The sequence below is a fragment of the Anomaloglossus baeobatrachus genome, chromosome 4, assembly GCF_048569485.1.
Source record: "Anomaloglossus baeobatrachus isolate aAnoBae1 chromosome 4, aAnoBae1.hap1, whole genome shotgun sequence".
Classification (NCBI taxonomy): Eukaryota; Metazoa; Chordata; class Amphibia; order Anura; family Aromobatidae; genus Anomaloglossus; species Anomaloglossus baeobatrachus.
Window position 1 is genome coordinate 457,603,893 of NC_134356.1, and position 17,772 is coordinate 457,621,664.

At 45.7% G+C, this 17,772-nt stretch overlaps 1 protein-coding gene across 1 annotated transcript in view; it reads left to right on the forward strand.

Annotated features, from left to right (window-relative positions):
• LOC142301674 (long-chain fatty acid transport protein 2-like) overlaps positions 1-17,772 on the forward strand; it is a 91,230-nt gene that overhangs the window by 54,487 nt on the left and 18,971 nt on the right. Inside the window, exons 5-7 of the mRNA XM_075342690.1 lie at positions 5,145-5,339; positions 7,300-7,390; positions 13,971-14,169. Of these exons, the coding sequence (XP_075198805.1) occupies positions 5,145-5,339; positions 7,300-7,390; positions 13,971-14,169 (485 nt within the window). The remainder of the gene's footprint in view (positions 1-5,144; positions 5,340-7,299; positions 7,391-13,970; positions 14,170-17,772) is intronic.

A 17,772-nucleotide genomic window follows, 5' to 3' on the forward strand; every position in this document is an offset into this window, starting at 1 on the left:
AACCCCTTTTCACTCACGGGCGAGGAGCGCCGCTCGAGTCCCCGGGATCCGGCCCACCGCTCGAGCCACCACCGAGCAGCAGCAGCCGCAGCAGCAGCGGCCGGACCCGAGCAGTGGGAGAGCGCAGCGTCCCCTCCTCCGCCCGCGACATCACATTATAGTAAGACATTGCAGAGTGCCCTGGATGAAGCTGCACCAGCTACATGCAGAAAAAAAACACACAGGCAGCGGCAGCCCTGGCACACACTTCAAACACGTTTCCTCCAGCGCTGTTCTAGGTGTGCTGAGCGTCTGTGGAGAAAATCCTTTTCAGCTGAAGACTTCATCCACTATAAGTTCATGCTCAAAACCTATAACTCTGCTCACCATCTGGCTAAACAAGTATACTTTACCACTCTCATCACTTCACTAGCCAACAATCCTAAACGACTCTTTGAAACCTTCCACTCCCTCCTGAGCCCTAAAGCACAGACCCTGGTCACCAACCTAAGCTCTGATGATCTGGCCACTTTCTTCTTACAAAAGATCAACAACATCCGCAAAGAAACCTTTGAAAAATTCCCTCAAAGCCTGGATCCACTCCTCTCCCGCACCTCAAGCTCACTATCAATATTCAAGCCTGTCACAGAAGAAGAAGTGACGCGTCTCCTTGCCTCTTCCCGCCCAACAACATGCACCAGTGACCCTCTTCCCTCACATCTCCTTCAGGCTCTCTCCCCAGCTGTCACTACCTATCTAACCAAAATGTTTAACCTCTCTCTTTCATCAGGTATCTTTCCTTCATCATTTAACACTAGAAGTCCCAGAGAGGGGTCATTTAACATTTCTACCTTTGGAACCCAGAGACGGGTCTAATGACCTGAAGGATTTTAGCTAACATCCTATAATCACCGTCTTTTGTTTTGTAATTAAGGCCGTTACTGTCGCACCACAGGAGCCTGTTGTTTTTCATTGAGTTTAGCCATTTAGTTTCTAGTTAGTTCTATTCAGTTTACTAAGGGTCATTTGACCCTCTTTCGGGACTTCAGGGGGAGGTCAAAATTTCTGGGAGCTCTAGTGTTAAACATGCCATCATAACCCCTCTACTTAAAAAACCTTCCCTCAATCAGAACTGTGCCGCTAACTACAGACCAGTCTCTAACCTTCCCTCCATCTCTAAGCTCCTGGAACGCTTGGTCCACTCTCGGCTAATCCGCTATTTATCTGAAAACTCACTTCTTGATCCCTCTCAATGTGCTTTCCGCTCTTTACACTCCACCGAAACAGCCCTTACCAAAGTCTCAATGATCTATTAACAGCAAAATCTAAAGGCCACTATTCCCTATTGCTTCTCTTGGATCTCTCAGCTGCTTTTGACACTGTGGATCACCAACTTCTCCTTACCATGCTCCACTCTATTGGCCTCAAGGACACCGCTCTCGCCTGGTTCTCCTCCTATCTCTCCGACCGCTCCTTCACTGTTTCCTTTGCCGTCTCTTACTCCACTCCTCTCCCCCTCACCTTCGGGGTTCCTCAAGGCTCAGTCTTGGGCCCTCTCCTTTTCTCTCTATACACCGCCCTTATTGGACAAACCATCAGCAGATTCGGTTTCCAATACCATTTCTATGCTGATGACACCCAATTATATACATCATCTCCAATCATCACCCCTGCTTTGTTACAAAATACCAGGGATTGTCTGTCTGCTGTCTCTCAAAGCATGTCCTCCCTCTATCTGAAACTGAATCTCTGCAAAACTGAGTTTTTTGTGTTTCCTCCCTCTACCAACCAACCTACACCCGACATCTCAATTACCTTTGATGATTTAATCATTATTCCCAAGCAACATGCTCGCTGTCTTGGGGTCATATTTGACTCAGAACTCTCCTTTATTTCCCATATACAGTACAATCACTCACTCACACATGTCACCTGCATCTCAAAAACATCTCCAGAATCCGACCATTTCTTACTTTCGAAACTGCAAAAACCCTTACTGTCGCTCTTATTCATTCCCGCCTGGATTACTGCAACTCTTTATTGATTGGTCTCCCTCGGACCAAACTCTCCCCTCTACAATCCATCTTGAATGCTGCAGCCAGGGTCATATTCCTGTCCAGCCGCTTCACCGATGCCTCCACCTTGTGCCAGTCACTACACTGGCTACCTATCAGCTACAGAATACAATACAAACTCATATCCCTTACCCACAAAGCTCTCCACAGCTCTGCACCACCATATATCTCATCCCTCATCTCTGTCTATCATCCTACCCACCCCCTTCGTTCCGCAAATGATCTTAGACTAACATCCTCCATAATACGAACCTCACACCTCCATCTCCAAGACTTTTATCGTGCCGCGCCAGTTTTCTGGAATGCACTACTCCAAAGAATACGACTAATATCCATCCCCCAAGTTTTTAAGCGTACATTAAAAACGCATCTCTTCAGACAAGCTTATCATAATAACTTAGTAACCTAACTCTCCCCTGTCCCACCTACTAAATGCTATTCATAACCTTCTCTCACCTATTTCTGTCCTCACATCCTACATACAACCAAAAGCATGTAAGGGCACCCAAAAGGTTACTGTCTAAAGACCAAATCATTCATCTTTATAAGTAACCAGTAAACTAGCATAACGATGGCCGGCTAGATCTACAAGTGTGCTTCTCCTTTTGTGTCCCCCTTCTTCTCCATAGAGTGTAAGCTTTTGAGCAGGGCCCTCATTCCTACTGTAGCTGTTGAATTATGTACTATTTTGTTTTGGTTTTGTCTATACAAGCCCCCACCTGATTATAAAGTGCTGCGGAATATGTTGGCGCTATATAAATAAACTTTATTATTATTATTAGAGGAAGAATATTCAACAACCACAAATTGGATTCCTTCACTGCATTGATCCATTTGATCAGCATCACAGCGCCATTATGCCCATGGCTTTACTTTATAATGTTAAATCCTGTTCTCAGGGTTCTTTAATGGAAATCTGTCACCAGGTTTCTTTAAACATTGGAATTGCCTGCAATGTGACATGATTCTTCTAACGTGACGAATAAATAATAACACCCTTGTTATCCAGTTTTGCTTATATAACATCAAACTTAGGCCTCTTTCACACGTACGTGCCTCTGGTACATGTTTGGCATTTTTCTCACGTACCGGAGACACGTACACACGTAGACCTATGTATTCCTATGGTTTTGGACACACGTAAGTATTTGCGCACGGAACGTGTGTCCGTTCCGTACTTACGTGTGTCCGTATGTTTCTCACGCAGACATGTCCATTTTCTCTCTGGCATCACGGGTGTCACACGGAACGCAAATGTCGCTGGCGGGGAGGGGACGCTGCGCTCACCAAGCTCGGGTCCGGCGCTGCTGCTGCTTCGCTTGCTGCTCGGTGGCTCGAGCGGTGGGCCGGATCCCGGGGACTCAAGCGGCGCTCCTCGCCCGTGAGTGAAAAGGGGAATGGTTTTGGGGATTTATTGTCCGTGACGCCACCCACGGTTGTGGTGAGGTTGTGACACCACCGCTGCTCTGGACGGGGATCCCGGGAGCGATGACAGGGAGCAGCTTGGATGTTGTTCTTCCCCTCCGTGGGTAGGGGGATTGGTTGTCCCGGGGCCCGGTGAGGGAGGGATGGCAGGCGGATTACGGGGCCTGGTGAGGTGCAGGGTCGCGGGGGCAGCGCGGTGCCGCACGGCACAGTGGTACTCACTCAGCCAATGATGAATGCAAAGTCTCTGGTAAAACAAACGGCTGGATGTACGGGTCCCACAGACGGCTGCGGTTGTTCTTCTCCCGGTAGGTTGGTGGTGACTGCCTTTCCCTGCACCTGTGTTATGTTCTCTGTCCTGGTGGCTTCCCACCGGTAACCCGCTCCCCAGCTTGGATGGATGCTGAGGGAGCCCCTTTTACCCGCAGGCTCTGGCCCTGGGAACTGTAGCCTTGGCGGTGACTGTATTTCCCTTCACGGTTTGAGCTGTTGCCTTCAATCGGGTCTTGACTGCTGGGAAACCTCGGAGGTTCCCTTCGCTAACAGATTTGACCGGTTTTACGGCGACTCCTAGCCTGGTCGGGGTCCGTAGGCCCTGCCGAATGGTGCTGGCTTCTCTGCGCTCCCCGATCCAGTACCGGCGGGCCACCGCCCATCCCCGGTCCTTACGGTTCACGTCAATCAGCCCCTCCTGCAGACGGTCACCACCGTCTGCCAACCTTGCTGTCAAGTGCCCGGGCCACGCACCCGGACACGGTCAGTCTCCTCCACTACCACTTCACTTCTCCAACTCCTCTACACTCTCCACTTCAACTCAACTAACCACTTCCTTTTCCCACCTCCAGGACTGTGAACTCCTCGGTGGGTGGGGCCAACCGCCTGGCTCCACCCCCTTGTGTGGACATCAGACCCTGGAGGGAGGCAACAAGGATTTTTGTTTGACCTAGATGTGCCTAGCCGGGGTGTGGGGTGTGTTGTTGCAGTACCTGTGACGTCCTGGCTTGCCCAGGGTGCCACACAAACGTGTCACACGTAATACAAACGGACCACACGGATATGTTCCGTGTGACACACCCCGGAGAAAAGACATGTGTCTGTGAGAAAAAATAAACAAAACTTTACTCCCCTTCTCCAGCCCTCCTGTCTCTGCCGCTGCTGTCACTTACTGCCGACCGCCGCTCATTATGCTTATTGCATATTCACTTCACTGCGGCCGGAAGCAGCAGCAGCGGGGAGTCGGCAGGATCGGAGACCGAAGTTCAGCACCACGGACAGCAAAGCTAGGGACAGGTGAGTAGAAAGTTCCCGTTCTCCGTGTGTTATCACGGATAACACACGTAGCCCATAAACACGGCTCACGGAGGGCAAAACGCACCTCTGGCACATTCATGAAAAACGTGCGTGGTTTTTCACGAACCTGTGAAAGAGGCTTAACAAATACTATAGATAGTAGTGGATTCTTTTGAGGCTTTTAATATATATTCATGTCTCCCTAAAAAAACAACAAAAAAACATTTTGCTATTTTATGACACGAGAAAATATAAATCTTTAGACTACATTATTCCAAAATACATTTATAACCCTATAGTTCTGAAAGTGTTAAATTTGAGCATACATGCACCGTTGGTCATGTTGGTTTTCACAAATTTTCTTGTTCCTTGTAGAAAGACAACGATAAGGACCACTGTGTGCGTCTTGCAGTGGGAAATGGACTAAGGCAAGATGTGTGGAAAGAATTCATTAATCGCTTTGGTAATATCCATCTTTATGAATTTTATGCTGCAACAGAAGGAAATTCGTTCTTTTTCAACTACACCAGAAAAGAAGGAGCAATAGGAAGATACAACATTTTAATGTTGGTATGTAACATAGAAAACAGCAAAATTAGACATAAGATGAATTATCAAATCCGTTTGCAGTCAAGAGCACCCTCCAAAATATCAGTGCTCCTGTGCAGTCCTGATCTGCATAGCCTAGAATAAGTAATAAATACTATGAGGTAGGTAAAATAAAAGTCAAAATGTATTTTTTTACTGAAATTTTAAGATTGCCTCTTACGCTAATTTTGTAAGGTTACTACATTGTTTGCAGAATTATTAGGCAAATGAGTATTTTGATCACATGATACTTTTTATACATGTTGTCCTACTCCAAGCTGTATAGGCTTGAGAGCCAACTACCAATTAAGTAAATCAGGTGATGCGCATCTCTGTAATGAGGAGGGGAGTGGTGTAATGACATCAACACCCTATATAAGGTATGCTTAATTATTAGGCAACTTCCTTTACTTTGGCAAAATAGGTCAGAAGAGAGATTTGACGGGCTCTGAAAAGTCCAAAATTGTGAGATGTCTTGCAGAGAGCTGCAGCAGTCTTGAAATTGCCAAACTTTTGAAGCGTGATCACCGAACAATCAAGCGTTTCATGGCAAATAGCCAACAGGGTCGCAAGAAGCATGTTGGGCAGAAAAGGCGCAAAATAACTGCCCATGAATTGAGGAAAATCAAGCGTTAAGCTGCCAAGATGACATTTGCCACCAGTTTGGCCATATTTCAGAGCTGCAACATTACTGGAGTATCAAAAAGCACAAGGTGTGCCATACTCAGGGACATGGCCAAGGTAAGGAAGGCTGAAAAACGACCACCTTTGAACAAGAAACATAAGCTAAAACATCAAGACTGGGCCAAGAAATATCTTAAGACTGATTTTTCAAAGGTTTTATGGACTGATGAAATGAGAGTGACACTTGATGGGCCAGAGGCTGCTTAGTAAAGGGCAGAGAGCTCGACTCCGACTCAGACGCCAGCAAGGTGGAGGTGGGGTACTGGTATGAGCTGGTATTATCAAAGATCAACTTGTGGGACCCTTTCAGGTTGAGGATGGAGTGAAACTCAACTCCCAGACCTACTGCCAGTTTCTTGAAGACAACTTCTTCAAGCAGTGGTACAGGAACAAGTCGGTATTGTTCAAGAAAAACATGATTTTCATGCAGGACAATGCTCCATCACATGCATCCAACTACTCCACAGTGTGGCTGGCCAGTAAAGGTCTAAAAGCTGAAAAATAATGACATGGCCCCCTTGTTCACCTGATCTGAACCCCATAGAGAACCTGTGGTCCCTCATAAAATGTAAGATCTACAGGGAGGGAAAACAGTACACCTCTAGGAATAGTGTCTGGGAGGCGGTGGTGGCTGCTGCACGCAATGTTGATCGTAAACAGATCAAGCAACTGACAGAATCTATGGATGGTAGGCTGTTAAGAGTCATCATATAGAAAGGTGGCTATATTGGTCACTAATTAATTTGGGGTTTTGTTTTTGCATGTCAGAAATGTTTATTACTAAATTTTGTGCAGTTATATTGGTTTACCTGGTGAAAATAAACAAGTGAGATGGGAATATATTTGGTTATTAAGTTGCCTAATAATTCTGCACAGTAATAGTTACCTGCACAAACAGATATCCTCCTAAGATAGCCAAATCTAAAAAATACTCACTCCAACTTCCAAAAATATTAAGCTTTGATATTTATGAGTTTTTGGGTTGATTGAGAACATAGTTGTTGATCAATAATAAAAAAAATCCTCTAAAATACAACTTGCCTAATAATTCTGAACACAGTGAATTCTAGCAAAAGTTATTGTCCTCCCAAGGGACACCATATGTATGCCAATATGCAGAAACAAGAATAGGGCTTACTTATCACTGTGTAAGGGGTTATTTTCTTTTGATCACATATATTTAGACTTGATGAAATGTTGTTAGGTCACATATGACAAGACTATTACTAAGTAGATATTGGAAATTGTTGTATTTTAGCGCTTGAGACCATTTGATGTGATCAAATATGATGTGGAAAAGGATGAACCAGTCCGTGATGCTGCAGGACATTGCATTCGTGTTGCAAGGGGTAAAAAATACTTTTTATACTGTGAATTAAAAGAAGTACTTAATACAATATATTTTTTTGCCTCATCTATTTTGTCTGGATTTTGCAGGGAAATTTAAGATACGATTTTGCTCTGCAACATTTATTATTACTGTCTCCCAAGTTATTATTATTATTATTATTATTATTATTATTTTTAGAGCACAATGGATTCCATGATGTTGTACATGAGATGGGGTAACTAACATACAAAATGCAGATATAAATTACATTGACAGACTGGTACAGATAGGAGTAGCGCCCTGCCCTTGTGGGCTTACATTCTGCAGGATAATGAGAAGAAGGCAATAGTTTGGAGGTGTTTCGGCAGTGGCAGTGGGCAAGGTGGCAGTGCGGTCATTGCCGGCTGTAAGCTTTCTTGAAGACATGGATTTTCAAGTTGCATTTGAAGCTTCTGATTGTAGAGGATAATCGGACATGTTGAGGCACAGAATTCCAGAGAATGGGATATAATTGGGAGAAGTCTTGTCTTGGAGGCGGTTGGATGAGAAACAGATAAGTGTGGAAGAGAGAAGTAAGTCTTGGGAGGACCGGAGATTACGTGTTGGAGTATATAAGGAGATCAGTTTGGAGATATAAGGAGGAGACAGTTTATGGGTGGCTTTGTAGGTCAGTATTAGTAATTTGAATTGGATACTTTTGGGAATTGGGAGCCAATAAAGGGATTTATAGCGGAGTGAAGAGTAGGAGTAGTGAGAAGAGAGGTGGATTAATAGGGCAGTAAAGTAAAGGATGGACTGGAGAGGTGCGAGAGTATTAGCAGGGAGGCCACAGAGGAGGATGTTGCAGTAGTAAAGGCGGGAGATGATGAGGGCATGCACTAGCATTTTCATAGATTGAGAGTTGAAGAAAGGACTGCCTCTGGCAACATTTTTGAGTTGGAGGCTACAGGAGATGGTGAGAGCAAGGATGTGCGGTTAGGAGAACAAAGCAGAGTTGAGGGTTACTCAGATGCAGCGGACTTCGGGTACTGGGGAGAGCGTGGTGACATTTATTGTAATAGATAGATCAGGTAGAGGAGATAAATGAGACACAGGAAATATGATTTCAGTTTTTCCCACATTAACCTATTATCTACCATTGTCTTTTTTTTGGGATGCCTAATCTTTTGCTTAAAATTCATTAAATTAATTAATCATTAATTAATTCATTTAATTTACACATTAAATTCATTAATTTTGCTTAAATTTCATTTTCATTTTTAATTTTTTATTTCATGAAAAATCTGTCATTTAATAAAAAAAAAAATGAAAAATTCTAATTTGGCAAGTAATGGGTTAAGCTTAGGACGTGACAGTAGAAGAAGGACGATATAGTCAATAGGCACACCAGGATTCTGGAAAGCTGGGAGGTAATGTGTGGGCCAGGGAGATAGATCTGAGTGTCATTAGTGTATAGATGGTACTGGAACCCATGGGACTTTGAGTTATCCCATGCCAAAGGTACAGATTGAGAAGAGTAACTGTCCCAGAACAGTTCACAACATTTTTGTAAATATTTTATATCTATTCATGGGACAACAGTGAAGATAGGATACTTTGATACAATGTAAAGTAGTCAGTGTACAGCTTGTGTAACAGTGGAAATTTGCCTTCTAAATAACTCAACAGACATTAATGTCTAAACCGCTGGCAACAAAAAGGAGAACACCCCTAAGTGAAAATGGCCATATTTTGCCCAAAGTGCCAATATTTTGTGTGGCCACCATTATTTTCAAGCACTGCCTGAACTCTTTTGGCCATGGAGTTCACCAGCGCTTCAAAGAAGCAACTAGAATCCTCTTCCACTCTTCCAAAATTACTTCATGGAGCTGGTGGATGTTAGAGACCTTATGCTCCTCCATCTTCCGTTTAAGGATGCCCCACAGATGCTCAGTAAGGTTTTGGTCTGGAGAAATGCTTGGCCAGTCCAGCACATTTACCATTATTTTTTTAGCAGGGCAGTGGTCATCTTGGAGGTGTATTTGGGGTTGCTATCATGTTGGAATACGAAGGGAGAAGATTATGCTTTTATTCAGTATATCACAGTACATATTGGCATTCATGGTTTCCTCAATGAACTGTAGCTTCCCACAGGCGACAGTACTCATGCAGCCCCAAACCATGACACTCCCACAACTGTGCTTGACTGTAGGCAATACGCGCTTGTCTTTATACTCCTTACCTTGTTGACACCATCTGAGCCAAAAAAGTTTATATTGGTCTCATCAGACCACAGGACATGGTTCCAGTAATCCATGTCCTTAGTCTGCTTGTCTTCAGCACACTGTTTGTCTGCTTTCTTAAGCATCATCTTTGGAAGAGGCTGTAACACTCACCAGTGATGAGGCGACATGTGGGGGTGGACCCACTGGACCACAGGGGGACTCAGGCTTACTCTGACATGGTTGCAGCTTCTTTAAGTGCCTACTAGGTAGATGCCAAATGCCACTCCCAGGGTAGTGTCCGTGGCTGGCAGCTGAGCGGAGCTGGGTGACAGCAGGACAATGGTATAGTCACAGACAGGATGGGCACTGGAAAAGCAAACAGGGCAGAAACAGGACTGCACTTTTCTTTGCAATTTAACCACACTTCTAGTACACTATATGGTAAAAGTAATGGATTAATTCAAAAGTACAACTTGTCTTGCAAAAAAACAAGCCCTCATATGGCTATGTTGATAGAAAAATAAAAAAGTTATGACTCTAGGGAGAAGGGGAGGAAAAAACAAACAAAAAACAGAAACTAGTCAGGGGTGAAGGGCTTGTGAGGTGATGTGATAGATCTATCTAAAGAAATACATTTTTAGGGTACTCTTAAAATGAACCTGTCACATGGAAACATGCTATTAACCTGCAGATATGGGGTTAGTCTGCAGGTTAATAGCTTTCTATTAGCCAAGTCTAATGATAAGCAGCTGTCAGTGCAGGGGGCGTGGTTAGAGCCGCCGCTCTCCATACACAGAGCGGTGATTGAACCTGCACTGGTCCTGCCCCTGTGACTGGAACCAAAATGCTGTCAGGAGGATTAAAGTTCTTTTCCTTCTGGCAATGGGGTTTAATGTGCAGGTGGGGGGCAGGTTCAGAAAGCTATTAGCCTGCAGATTAACCCCTTACCTGCAGGTTAAATGCATGTTTCCAAGTGATAGGTTCACTTTAAAGGAGTTGTTGAACCTTTTCTCAATTGCTTTGCTTCCTTTATGTAGATTAATAACAATTATACTCATGTCAGTGCCACTCAAGTCATGTTGGTATTGCCTCTGCCAGGTCTTTTGTGATATTGATGTGTCACATGATCTCTGCATGCAATCAGCAGCCACTTAACTATCCCCGATGTATCACATACATCCAAAGTAAGTGGTAGAGCAGCATCTCTCACTTCCTCTGGATGTATGTGGGCTGTCCCAAGGCAGAGAGCGCTGCTTGGCTGCAGGGATTGCGTGACATAACAACATCATGTGATCCCCAGGAGAGGCAGTGTTGGGATGGCTCCGGTACTGATGGTGAGTTTAGGTGTTATTATTTTACAAGGATAAAACATAGGGATTGAAAATGAGTTGTTCTAGTAGTGGACAACCCCTTTAACAATGTGGATACTGTGAATTAACTTAATTGGGATAGGGCATAACAGAGAACTGGTGCAGCACAAGAAAAGTCTTACAAATACTAATGCAAAATAGTGACCAAAATAACTTATGTGAAAGAGCTCTAATGCTCAGAGCACATATTGTAATACAGCTTAGTACAGGAGCTGTGTAGTTAGGAACAAAGACAAAATCAAGCCTTTATTTAAGTTAACTTTGGGAAAGGCTTTCTTAATTGCAGAAAATTAGATTATATTCTGCCTTTGGTAATAAATATACAGCATCTGCACTGAGTTGTTTTGCAGCTATATGTACAGAAGGTTTGTTTGAAATCTGTAGCCATCAAGACACATAGGTCTGCAAAGGACCCGTAGACAAAAATGGTGGATGATTAAAAAGATCTGCCACTTGCGCAAAAGAAAAACCCCTGTGAAATACCTTGTAAAAATCACTAACCTCTCCTGATTCTGTAGCTCTTTTTGCTGTGTCTATTGCATAGAGATTTACATCTGTTTCTTCTGGAGCGCATGATGTGAAATCTCTTCTTGTACTCCAACTAGGAGTTCTCACCTCACCACCATTAGATCCAGGAAGACGGCGAGTGTCCGAGAGTAGAATGGACCCACTGGATCACTGGGGGAACCCGGACTTACCCTTTAGCAGATGGAGGGGCTTGACTAAGTGCCCACCGCAAGGTGGGATGCCAGGTGCCACGCCCAGGGCAAGAGACCGGGACTGTGGTGGCTGAGCGGGCCAGGGTGACAGCCGGACTGGCAAATCAGAAACACAGAGCAGGGACCTGAACAGTAACGGTCAGGGTAAGCACCAGCAGACATCAGGCATGAGACACCAGGAGTAGGACATCAGGCATGGGTCCATAGGCATAGGTCATGGACATCGGATCAGGCTCCAGACATCGGGCAGAAGTCATCAAACACCGGACATCAGGTAAGGCTCCAGATAAAGAGCAGAAGTCATCAGACACCTGATATTGGGTACAGCAGACACAGACCCCAACAGGGCAGTGCAGACACAGGCATGGACCACAGCAAAGTGATGTCAGCACAGGAGGTACATCCAGACTTCAGGTTATATAATACACGACTTTATTCACAGGACACAGAAGGACTTCAGATACATCAGACGGCAGGATAACAGGGTACATCGCATGGCAGGATAATAGGGTACATCACATAGCAGGAACACAAATACAGGACACAGGACCAGGCTGGAGTCCAGGGAAAATGTCAGTAACCAGATACGCCGGTCCCTGAATAGACAGATACCTGGGGACCCGAGACAATGGTTAACCGGACTACAAACAGGATACCAGTTTCAGACAGGTGACCGGACTCAGTGTGTTAACTGGACTCAGGAACAGAAGACTCCAGCCCTTCAGGAATACATAGCAGGTTACACAGACACATACAAAAACACAAACAAAATGCTCTCCCCCTCCTATCAGGGGGAGGAGCCTTAAATAGCTGGTGCCTCCCAGAAATAGGCTGGGGACACCTTAGCAAGGTGCGCACATCTCCCAATAAAAGATGAAGAAGTGTGCGCGCACCACCTAGGCTGGAGAGCAGGAAACCCCACACAACATGTGCAGAGCCTGCAGCCTAGGTGGGAGCAGAGCCGACCATTACATGGGTATCCACCGGTAACAACAGCTGGGGACCGCACCAATACGTGGCGGCAGAGAAGAGGGAAGCAGGCACACCGCACAAGGTACAGAGGGACGCCAGCATCCCTAGTATGTCGGCATGACAGGAGTATCTTCACCGTCTTTTGTGGGGGCGTGTGCATTCACGCCTTCCTTCTGGACACTGCCAATCACAGCTCAGCAGCTGATCTATCAGTCTTTAAAGCTGGGTTCACACTAAGCGACAACGACGTCGCTGTTACGTCACCATTTTCTGTGACGTAACAGCGACCTTGTAAGTCGCTGTTATGATCGCTGCTTAGCTGTCAAACACAGCGACGCAGCAGCGATCATAACGTCGCTATGCTACATGTGCAGAGAGCAGGGAGCCGCGCTTAGCGCTGGCTCCTTGCTCTCCTAGGTACAGTACACATCGGGTTAATTAACCCGATGTGTACTGCAGCTACATGTCACAGTGCAGAGAGCAGGGAGCCGCGCACACTGCTTAGCGCTGGCTCCTTGCTCTCCTTGCTACAGTATACATCGGGTTAATTACCTGATGTGTACTGCAGCCACATGTGCACAGAGCAGGAGCCAGCGCTGGCAGCAAGGGCGGAGGCTGGTAACGAAGGTAAATATCGGGTAACCAGGGAAAGGTCTTCCCTTGGTTACCCGATGTTTACGCTGGTTACAGCTTTCCGCAGCTGCCAGACGCCGGCTCCCTGCTCCCTGCTCGCTTCATTTCGTCGCTCTCTCGCTGTCACACACAGCGATGTGTGTGTCACAGCGGGAGAGTGACGACCAAAAAATGAAGCTGGACATTCAGCAACGACCGGCGACCTCACAGCAGGGGCCAGGTCGTTGCTGGATTTTACACACAGCGACAGCGATGGGACGTCGCTGCAACGTCACAGAAAATGGTGACGTAGCAGCGACGTCGTTGTCGTTGTCGCTGTGTGTGACACCAGCTTTAGTCTCAGAAGCTGCTGAGCTGTGATTGGCCTAGTTTAGGAGAGAGGGATGAAAGTGCACGCCCCGGACAGGACTCTGTAGAAATACCCAGTTGAATTACAAGCAGAGATTTCTCATATTGCTCTTCAGAAGAAACAAATGTGACAGCACACTAAATGGAAAAGATTGGCAGAACCAGGAGGCTCAGGGATTTTCACAATGTATATAAAAATGTTTTGAGAAAGTGACCAAGTCCTCTTTAAGATTACTTTTTAAATTAGCTTTTAACTATAAAAGAAATGTTTGTAACAGTGCACATAATCATTCGTTATTTTACATGTTTCCTTTGGTTTACACATTGCTCTGTTTATTACCATTTGCTTACAGGAGAGACTGGCCTGCTAATATCAGAAATTACAACTACTAATCCTTTCACGGGATATGCAGGAGATGAGTCACAGACGGAGAAGAAGAGGCTTCGAAATGTGTTTAAAAAGGGAGATATATATTTTAATACAGGAGATTTGATAATGGTAGACAAACAAGGCTTCGTGTTCTTTCAGGATCGCATCGGAGACACATTTCGGTAAGATGTCTTGTCGTTGTGAAAGCTTCATCTGTTTTAAGAATACTTTTGGTCATTGATGGAGGTCATGTGTCAGACTTCACAGCCAAGATTTAATCAAGCGTATCATTGCACAATGAGTACAAATGGTCAGAGGAGGGCATCTGGCAATGTGACTGCCAGGGAAAGCCAGTAGACTGAGGGTCACCCTGGTGACTGGGTGACAGAAAACATATCTCCAATGAGAGTTCATATTGCTGCCAATGAGCAGTTCTGGCCTGTCACAAAAATAAAGGCCAAAATCTGCTATCAAAGCAAATCAGTAAAAAAGTGTTGTGAGGACATTTTATCACAAAATCATCACAGTTATTATCATGGTTCTTTAGTTGGACATTAGTTATCAAGTTACACAGCAGATTTGATACAAGTAAAATATATCTTTGTACCGTGTTAGCCAGTAGAGATAAAAAAAAATTTGTTTAAAAGAACAGAGGGCCTCAGTGGTTGATACCTTTTAATGGCTAACTGAAAAGATGGTAATAATAGCAAGCTTTCGAGTCTACTCAGGTCTCTTCATCAGGCATGGTTACCATGCCTGATGAAGAGACCTGAGTAGTCTCGAAAGCTTGCTATTATTACCATCTTTTCAGTTAGCCATTAAAAGGTATCAACCACTGAGGACTCTCTGTTCTTTTAAACAGCAGATTTGGTGATTTAATTACTCTTAGTTCACATGTCCTGTAATCATCTGTTAGAACAGATCCTGCAGAGATCCCTTGAGAAAAAAAGTTCTGCAAACATAATTTTGTCTCTTGTTAAATAACTGATGTCTGTTGGATCCATTTTTTTAACATTGGCGTCTATGGAGAACGGATCCGTTAAGGGATTGCTATTTAGTAATTCATCTTATTTTTTGTATTTCTAATAGATATGTTTTTTTCTTATAGGATCAGTTTCAAATGGAACATAAATAGCAATCCGTTACCGGATCTATTCTCCATAGACCTCAATGTTACAAAATGGATCCAGCAGAAATCTTTTTCCCAACAGATCTCTGCAGGATCCGTTCTAGCAGATAAGATTACAGAACATGTGCACTCAGCATTACTGAGCTTGTTGATGGTCCGTACGGGTGTCAGCTATATTAGGCAGCTAACACTACTCTCTAGCTGCAATCAGAGATAGGTCATGGTATAACCTTCCTAAGTACCACAGCCAATGCTGAACCAAGTCTCCAGGGCCGGCGCCAGCACCCGGCAAACCCGGTCAAATGCCGGGGCCCTGAGCTGCCGGGGGGGCCCACTCGCGGTGGCAGGAGTGGCGCACCGCTACTCAGGGGGGCCTGGTGGCCGCGCTGTCACCGCCCCCCGCCAAGGATCGCGCTTTCAATTGCATCGGCATCGCAGGTGCCGATACAATTGAGAGCAATGATGAGAGAGTGAGCGGCGCGCTCTCTCCCTTATCATTCTCCCCGCTGTGACTGTCGGCATTCTGACAGCTCTGCAGAGGACCGCAGTGACGTCATCACTGCGTGCCTGCTGAGAGGTCAGAGCGAGCGACAGCAATGGACGACGCGCCGAGGAGACCGGATCAGCGGGGGAACGAGGAGAAGTGAGCCGCCCCTCTACTGACACTGGGCTCCCCTGACTCACAGGCCAGCCACTACACAGCGGCACTAGTACACATAGGGGCCCGGCAGCCTCTCTGCAGAGCCGGCTGCCGGGCCCCTATGTGTAGTGCCGCTGTGTAGTGGCCGACAATGCAACCGTCAGGGGGCGGGCCTGTAAGTCAGGGGAGCCCAGTGTCAGTAGAGGGGCCCCTGACCTGGAGAGGCCCACCAGCCGTTTCTGAGCTGCAGCAGAGCAGGAGTGCTCCTGACCTGCACAGAAGACGGAATAAGCCATCCTGCAGGACCTGCGATGATGTCACGCCCATGTGACTGTGTGGGAGGAGACACAGGATGCCGGCAGAAAGCAAGAGATACTGAATCCTGAAGGAGATTTGGACACATGACTAGTCTGGTAATAAGAAAAGAGGGGACTTGAGGGGAAAGGGGGCTGCAGGATGAGTGGCATATGAGGGCTGCAGACTGTGACAGAAGGATGTGAAGGGTGCAGAGTGTTTGAGAGGGGTAAGTTGGGGTACAGGCAGGGTGTGTGAGATATGGGGGTGTAGTGTGTGTGATCTGGGGGGTGCAGGCTGTGTGAGATGTGGGGGTGCAGGCTGTATGGGGAGCAGGGTGTGTGAAATATGGGGGCAGGGGAGTAACTACCGCGGTCGCAGGGGTCGGAAGGAGAAGAGAGGTACTTGTTTTTTTTATTTTGCTGGCTGCATAACACATGGAGGCCTGGGGGTGCTGGCTGCATGATACATGGAGGTCTATGGGACTACATAATAAACATGAAGGACACCTTATACATGGACTAGGGGTGCATTATACATGGAAGAGTATGGGGCTGCATAATACAATATGATGATTTATGGCGCTACATTATAATACATATAGGACTATGGGGGCTATATTATAATATATGGAGGAATATGGAGGCTACCTTATATATGGACTATGGGTGTGCATTATAAAACTGGAGGCCTATGTGGTGCAGTATAATATATGGAGAACTATGGGGTGAATTATAATACATGGAGGACTATAGGAAATACATTATAATACATGGAGGACTATGGGGTGCATTATAATATATGAAGGGGTATGTGGGACCCTTTATACTATATGGAAGGCTATGTGGGGGCCATTATAGTATTTGGAGAACTATATACAAGGGGGGACAAAGATACAAGAATGGGATGGAAATGTTTTGTCCGGAGGGAAAAAGGCTCTTTTCCTCAGCACCCAGCTTTCCCATGCTCTGCTGTACATCTCTCAGCACCCAGCTTTCCCATGCTCTGATATGGGAAAGCTGGGTGCTGAGGGAAAGATGTATAGCAGAGCATGGGGAAGCTGGGTGCTGATAGAGGGATTTCAGATCATGGGAAACCTGGGTGCTGAGGGTAAGAGCCAAGTGTCAGCATCATTATCCTGTACCCCAAGTGTCAGTGTCATTATTCCGTACCCCAAGTGTCAGTGTACGTGGAGGGGGGCCCCGGTCCAAATTTTGCACCAGGGCCCATCAAACTCTAGTTACGCCACTGAGTATTAATCACTGTATTCTACATGAGGGTGCCTACTGCTATCTGGCTCTGCACTGTGCTGTATACAGGCTGTGCTATATACAAGCTGTATGCTACATGAGGGTGCCTAATGCTATCTGGCTCTGCACTGTGCTATATAGGGGCTGTGTACTATATGAGGGTGCCTAATGCTATCTGGCTCTGCACTGTGGTATATAGGGGCTGTATACTACATGAGGGTGCCTAATGCTATCTGACTCTGCAATGTACTATATAGGGGCTCTGCACTACATGAGGGTGCTTAATGCTATCTGGCTCTGCACTGTGGTATATAGGGGCTATATACTACATGAGGGTGCCTAATGCTATCTGGCTCTGCACTGTGGTATTTAGGGGCTGTATACTACATGAGGGTGCCTAATGCTATATGTGTCTGCATTGTGCTATATGTGGGCTGTATACTACATGAAGGTGCCTAATGCTATCTAGGTC